This window comes from Trypanosoma grayi, assembly GCF_000691245.1.
Source record: "Trypanosoma grayi strain ANR4 Tgr_29_V1, whole genome shotgun sequence".
NCBI classification, from domain to species: domain Eukaryota; phylum Euglenozoa; class Kinetoplastea; order Trypanosomatida; family Trypanosomatidae; genus Trypanosoma; species Trypanosoma grayi.
In genome coordinates, this window is record NW_008825648.1 from 43,081 (window position 1) to 50,167 (window position 7,087).

At 55.5% G+C, this 7,087-nt stretch overlaps 3 protein-coding genes across 3 annotated transcripts; all 3 read right to left on the reverse strand.

Annotated features, from left to right (window-relative positions):
• Positions 1–476: 476 nt before the first annotated feature.
• Positions 477–2,141, reverse strand: DQ04_00291200 (putative DNA-J protein; the record flags this gene model as incomplete). Its single annotated transcript, XM_009308678.1, has 1 exon — positions 477–2,141. One exon carries the CDS (start codon positions 2,139–2,141, stop codon positions 477–479), a length of 1,665 nt encoding a protein of 554 aa, XP_009306953.1.
• Positions 2,142–2,961: 820 nt separating this feature from the next.
• DQ04_00291210 (serine hydroxymethyltransferase) lies at positions 2,962–4,347 on the reverse strand (the record flags this gene model as incomplete). The annotated part of the gene is made up of 1 exon (XM_009308679.1): positions 2,962–4,347. The coding sequence occupies one exon, from the start codon at positions 4,345–4,347 to the stop codon at positions 2,962–2,964; it is 1,386 nt and encodes a 461-aa protein (XP_009306954.1).
• A 278-nt stretch (positions 4,348–4,625) lies between these two features.
• On the reverse strand, positions 4,626–5,726 carry DQ04_00291220 (hypothetical protein; the record flags this gene model as incomplete). Its single annotated transcript, XM_009308680.1, has 1 exon — positions 4,626–5,726. One exon carries the CDS (start codon positions 5,724–5,726, stop codon positions 4,626–4,628), a length of 1,101 nt encoding a protein of 366 aa, XP_009306955.1.
• Positions 5,727–7,087: the final 1,361 nt, after the last annotated feature.

Consider the following 7,087-nt stretch of genomic DNA (forward strand, 5'->3'; position numbering starts at 1 on the left):
GCATTAGTAAATATACATATTTCTCTCTCTCTCTCGATATATATATATATATATATATGCATGGATATATAGAAAAAGATGTGTGGGTGTGGGCATGCGTGCTGATGTATACGCATGATACGAGAAAGGGGAAGAAAGACTCCGTGCCTATCGGCCTGCCGCTGCCGCCGACGCCAGCAACAACGGCATCACCAACACCAGAAGGAACTGACAAAAATAGGAATTGAACCGTGAAATGATCGTCGAGACGCAGCCCCAACACATGACGCACAAGAAACAAAGAATGTGATAGGGGATATATATAAATATATATTTGCTGTTGTTTCCTTCCCTTCTTTCATTTCCTTTACCTCGGTTGTGAGTAATATTCTTTCATGATCCCCCGCACCTCCTTGTCGTCAATTCCTCCTTTCAGGTCTCCACAGAGACACGCATGTCCACTCAAAGCACACATCCTCAACACTTATTTCTCTCCATCAGCCAAAGCGGAAGAAGAACTGCTGATGTCCGCCGCCCTGGCCGAATGGGTTGCCCTGGCCGAAGGGATCACCGTGGAATGTGAACGGGTGGCCGTAAAAAGGGTGCCCGCCACCCTGTTGCCCAGCCGGCTTCGTTGGGTCCTCGCCACTGTCATAACGGCCGCGCTTCTCATCGTCCAGCAGGATCTCCTTCGCCTCATTGATGTCGCGAAACCGTTCATCGGCCTTCTGCCGCTCCTTCTGCGATAACTTCTGGGAGCGGAGCTTGTCAGGGTGCAATGTCTTGGCGAGATGGCGGTATGCTCGACGAATCTCCGTTGCACTTGCCGTCTTCTTCACGCCTAGAATCTTGTAGTAGTCCTTCCGTGCACCAGCGCGCTTGAGGTTTTCTATCTTTTGCATATACTCGCGCACATGTGCGTGATTCGGCTGCAGCCGTTGTGCGTGCCGCAGCTGCTCCTCCGCCCTGTTCAGGTCATCCTCCATCAAATAGAGCTCCACCTTCTGCAGGTGCACGTCAAATGCGGCGGGGTTTTCTTCACCGAGGCGCTGCATCACCGTGTCGCACACTCTGAGGCCTGTCTCGGTGTCGCGCAAGCCCACCGCCGCATCACATCGCCAGCGCAGCAGCTGGTCCTTATACGGGGGGTCCTCCTCCAACTTCTCCGCTGCATCAATCTGCTTCAGTGCATTTTGGAACTCCTTCGCCTCTAGCGCTTTGGTGACACCACTTGTCACGCGTATTTGTTCCCGCACCAACTTGTGCAGGTGAGCACACGCCGCGTACTCGGGGTCAAGCGAGAGGCAGCGCCGCAGTTCGGCACGTGCCTGATCGAGCGCACCCAACGCACGGAACGCGCGGGCACCGAGCGCCACCGCCCCCAAGTTCTGCGGCTCCTTTTGCACAACATATTTGAGCTCCTCGGAGGCTGCCAGGTTGTCACCACACGCCAAGGCACACTCTGCACGCTGCAGCCGCAGCTCCACGTTATCCTTGGCAAACTCGCGTATCATGTCGTGTAGCACCACCACACACGTCTCGTATTCGCTGTGCGTCACGGTACCGGACGAATGCCTCGCCGCGTCAAGCTTTTTCCGTAGCGGCAACCACGTGGATGCATAGTCACGCAGCTTTTGCAGTTTCCCCTCATACTCCGCTACCTTGGATGACTTCTTCATTGTTTTATACACAGAAATAAGGCTCTCCACGTCACGAATTGACTCCTGCAGGTGTCCTCCCTGCGCATGGAGCGAGGAACGCAGCGCCAACCCGCGGTGGTGTTTGCCGTCCAGCTGGAGCAGCCGGTCCAAGTCCTGCATGCACGCCTCCCTCTGGCGCATCATGGACAAGAGTTCGGCGCGGCTGTAGAGCCCACGAATGCTATTAGGGTTATGCGCGAGTGCCTCTGTGTACTTTGCTAGCGCCTCCTGGTAGTGGCTGCGTCCCTGGCGCAGCTCCGCGTCGCCGAGAAGCAGCAACTTCTTCGTCCCATCATCATCGGGGGTGCTGCTGGAGACGCCGCTGCCAGGCGCAATAATGACGATGGCAAGCAGCGTGAACAGGAGCAGTCGCAATTGGTGACAGTGCGGCCGGGGGCGCCCCTGCATCAACTGATAGAATTCGGTTTTGCTGTACGCGCTTTGCCTCAAGGCGATTCGCATATTCTCCTCGAGTACACTTTTTTTTTNCAACTGATAGAATTCGGTTTTGCTGTACGCGCTTTGCCTCAAGGCGATTCGCATATTCTCCTCGAGTACACTTTTTTTTTTCTTTTGTTATTTCCACCTTATATTTCTCTTGTGGTCTGACTTTTACTCTTGCGGTCCACGCGAGCCGTCAAAGACCTTATCCGATCGGCGGGCAGGAGCATGGGGCGTGCAAGACGCAGCAGCACGTGGAACGAAAGAAAGAAAGAAGGAAACATATAGAGGAAGTGAAAGACACGCAGGCACACACAAAGAGAAAGAAAGCAAGAAAGAGAGAGTAAGGGATAAGCAAAGAGCCACACGTAATCAAAAATGCAGGCACGATTCCCTGGAAAGGGGGTGCCCCTTCGCACAGTGGGTCCGAGAGGAGAAGGAGGAGGACGAAATATCCGGATGCGTCCTTCGTTTCCCAGAGAGACATCCACGTCCCGCCGTCTAGTTGCGGTCCGCAGACATAACCGTTTAGTCCTTCCCTGCTACGCTGTGTAGCTCCCNCCCCCCCCCCCCCCAGCCCCTCAACTCTGTGCCTTGGCTTTGCTGTCCTCTGCTTCCGTACCTCGTTCCGTCTTGCGTTAATACCTCGATTCAAAAGAAGGCCAATACTAGTCTCGCTCAGTTATATCAGGACCACTAAAAAAAGGCAGCGCTTACTCCGCACCGCAAACCCTTTTGGAAAACAAGCAAGTCAAGACATGAGTACAAAAAAAAACAGATATCGTCCACTTTCAAACAAAAAAGGGAAAAAAGAAGCCATCGTCACCAGCGGCAGAGAGAGCTACACCGCGGCTGGAATGCCATTCTTGTATTTGAGCGTGCCGGCATCGATGCCAGGGATGTACAGCGATGACGCGAGTCCCTCCACCTCCGCCCGCAGCTGCCTCGCCTCGTCGCTGCAGTGAATGGCGTCCACGAAGTCCTTGATCTTTGGGCCCGCCTTCTGCTGCAGCGCAACGCACAGCTTCGCCGCACGGTCGAGCAGGTCGGCAACGACCTCCATGTTGTCTTCCGTCATACCGCGCGTCGTCAGCGCGCATGTGCCGAGACGCACGCCGCCCGGCGCCAACGCACTTTTGTCGCCGGGGATCGCGTTTTTGTTCGCGCTGATGGACACAAAGTCGAGCAGCTTCTCCACCTTGTTGCCGGTGAGGCCGAGCTCACGCACATTCCACAGCAGCAAGTGGTTCTCCGTGGTGCCCGACACGAGGCGGTGGCCGCGTGAGATCATCGCGGCGGCGAGCCGCTGTGCGTTCTTCACGACCTGCTGCGCGTATCCCTTCCACGCCGGCTCGCAGACCTCCTTCATCTGCGTGGCGATGGCGGCGATTTGGTGCATGTGCGGCCCACCCTGCAAGCCAGGGAATACTGCCTGGTTGATGCGGCTCTCAAAGTCCGTGGCGTTGCCGCTGCGGTCCTTCTTGCGGAAGAAGATCATGCCAGCGCGCGGGCCGCGCAGCGACTTGTGCGTTGTTGTCGTCACAATATCAGCGTACGGGAACGGTGACTGCAGTACACCGCCGGCAATAAGGCCGGCAGTGTGCGCCATGTCCATGAAGAGCAGGCAGCCGAGGTGGTCGCAGAGCGCACGCACGCGCGCGTAGTCGAGGTCGTGGGCGTACGCCGAGGCGCCGATGATAATCATCGCCGGGCGAAACACTTCGCTGATCTGCTCCAGATGCGAGTAGTCGATGATGCCATTTGCATCCACCTTGTACGGGAACGACTCGAAGTAGATTGACGTCGCACTGATCTTCTTCTTGGCGGTATAGAAGCCGTGCGTGAGGTGGCCGCCGGACGGGAGGTCGAGGCCCATGATGCGGCTGTGTGGCTGCAGCAGTCCAGTGTACACCGCGAAGTTCGCCGGCGACCCGCTGTACGGCTGCACGTTGACGCCCCACTCGTCGGCGTCGAGGCGGAAGGCCGCCAGCGCGCGCGTCTTGGCCAAGCTCTCGACCATGTCCGCGTATTCCGTGCCGCCGTAGTAGCGGTTGCCGCATTCGCCCTCCGCGTACTTGTTCGTCAGGCAAGAGCCGAGGCACTCCATCACCGCGCGCGAGGTGAGGTTCTCCGACGCGATGAGCTCGAGGCTACGAAACTGGCGTGCCTTTTCCTTCTCTATGATGTCGGCGAGCTCCGGGTCGTGTTCGATAAGAGCCTTGGACATTCTTGTTTCTCTCCCGGCTTCTCGAAATATATGTATATATATATATATTTGTATGTATATATATATATATGCTTAAATATAAATATGCCTCGCAGCCTGTGTGGGTGACCTACGCTACACAATAGGAAGAGAAAGCAAGACGACGGTAAGACAGGCGAGCACCGGAAGAAAGTCACGCCCTTCTTGCACCTGCGAAACTACAAATATGAGCAGGCAACCTCTTGTGTTGTTGTTGTTGTTGTTTTGCAACTATTGGTTTTGCAGTGGAGTGCACGGCATTAGGAATTGCACAACGGCTCACCCTCCGCTGGCCCGAGCGCCCCAGCGTCGAACAGCTGAGTCGGGAAGAAGCAGACATCCCAATTGGGGAAGTGCTGCTGCAGGGACTCCAGCGCCATGAAACCGTTGGCCACAGTGTCAAAGCGCACCAGCACGCGCACCGCCTCTTGTGCGAGACGAGCATCGATGTCAGCAGCACCGGTATCCAGCAGTCGAGCCCTAATGGCCCTTCGCCCCTCGTCGCTGAGTAGCACGTGCCGCATGGAACGCACCACACCACAGCGTCCGCAATGGTCTTGGATGCTCTCCAGGAACGCATTACGCACCGCGCCTCCGCCGCTGTTGCTGTTGTCGTCATCGAACACCTCTGGTGGAGGGCCATCACGCACAAAACGAATAAGGATTGTCGAGCTCGGCTTTCCGCGCATCGACCGTCGCTTGTCAGCAGCGCCGCGGTCCTCCTTCACGACGTAGCCACCCGCCGCGAGGTCAGCCCGCTTGAAGACAAGTGGGGCACTGCTGACCGGAGCTGAGGGTGGCAGCACCTCGCTGGCAGCTACACCCCCATCACCAAGACTCCTTGTGTCGTCACTATTGGCGGTAGTGCTGTTTTCATTGCTGTTAGCATTCGCGTCATTGCTCTTGTCGTCATTGTTATTGTTGGTCTTCGAGACGGCCACCTCCATCAGTTTCCCCAACTTCTGCCCTATGCGACCCTTGCGGTCCATGCCCGCGGCAACGCGCGCCTTGTACTCCGCCTCGAGCTCGTCGCGCGCCAGCTTCACCGCGGTAGTAATGCCCAGAGCGGCGCTTTGTCGTACGCGGCGCTGGTGCAGTTCCTCTGCGCTGAGGCTCAGTGGCAACACGTCTACGCCGCCACCACTCGCACCACCCGAAAGGGCGTCAGGTTGTGAGTCAGGTGCAACAAAAGTGGAGCCAACAGGCAGCGTCAATTCGGGCAGCGCAAACGGCGACGGACTCGCGCCAGCGGCAGCCGCCAGCGCACGTGCAACGTCGTTGGCCAACTCCCCCTCGCGTGCACGCTTCCAGCGGGTGACCTTGATATCGCGGTAGCTGTTTGGCGACGCCGGGTCGTACATGGTCCTACCTGCTCACACGCTCTACTGCTCAGAGGCAGTCAGGCGGAGACGCACAGAGAGAAAGAAATGGGCGAGAGAAGCATGCAGGCGCCGCGTGTGCGCGGTTGAAAGCAACAATAGGGTGCCGGCGGCGTCGGCGGCAAGAGCATCATGTGGCGAGAGGATGCCGGAATGTAGTGTATGATAGATGGCACTGATAACTTATGCCTGCCACTTCACTAATATTGTGTGGTTTTGTCCTTCTATTTCCTCGTCGCTTCTATTCGCCCGCACTTCTCATTTTTTTTTTCTTTTCTTCTTTTTTTTTTTTTTTNTTTTTTTTTTTGGTTCCCGTCGGCCGCTCCACGCACCGTTCAGGCGGCGGCACGCGAGTGGGAACGAGTGAGGCACGGCGTTGGCAAAACAGAGCGACGCCCACGCAGCGCTTGGGGGACAAAAAAGAAGACAAAGGCCAAGAGTGTTAGAGCCCTGTTCTCAATTATTTTCTTTTCGCTTTTTTTCTTTCGTTGCACCAACTCCCCTTTTTACGTTTGTTGTTGTTTTGTGTTCTTTCTTTCCCTCTCGATTCGCATTTCGCCGCCTTTCCCTGCTGGGCAGTGCGACATGATGAGTCGAGCCGCCCCGCAGTGAAATGACGTCCCGGCCGCCTCCGTTTGTTGCGGTCAGCGGCGGCTGCCCACCCACCCACACACACAAACACACACACACACACGTACAGATACACAAGTATACAGACATACAGGTATGCAGACATATAGAGGTATATAAATATGTATATAAATATATACAAATATAAATATATGTGTATACACCTCGAGAGGGAGAGAGAACGCCTGATTGGTATTTGCGCGCAGCCGCACCAGCAGCAGCGCACGCCGTAAAACACACACACACAGAGACGAGCACCACGCACTTCAACAGTAGAAACAAACCAAAAAACTTGGAATCAAACAAAGAACACAACAAGGAAAACAGACAAGTCACGCTAGGCTAAAGCAACGCTGAAGGGATGGTTTCAGATACAGCAAGGCAACAGAAACGCTGTAGTCGGCACAAAGACACACACCCACACATACACAGTAAACGCAGGCACTAGCAGAAGCACACAAAGTGCAGCACCCAATGTGCCTACGTCTACAGACAATTTATATGCACACACCTCGCCATATGTGTCTGTCTGTGTGTATGTGTGGGTGGGTGTGGGTGTGCATCATCGATACTTGTCACTGAACGCCGTGGGCTCCCATATCACACAACCCCAAGGCTTGCACCTCTTTTGTAGGTTTTTTTTTTTGCTTCTTCACAATTGTTTTCGTTCACGCTCTCATTTTGTCGTTTTCTTCAGTCGCCGCCCCCCCCCC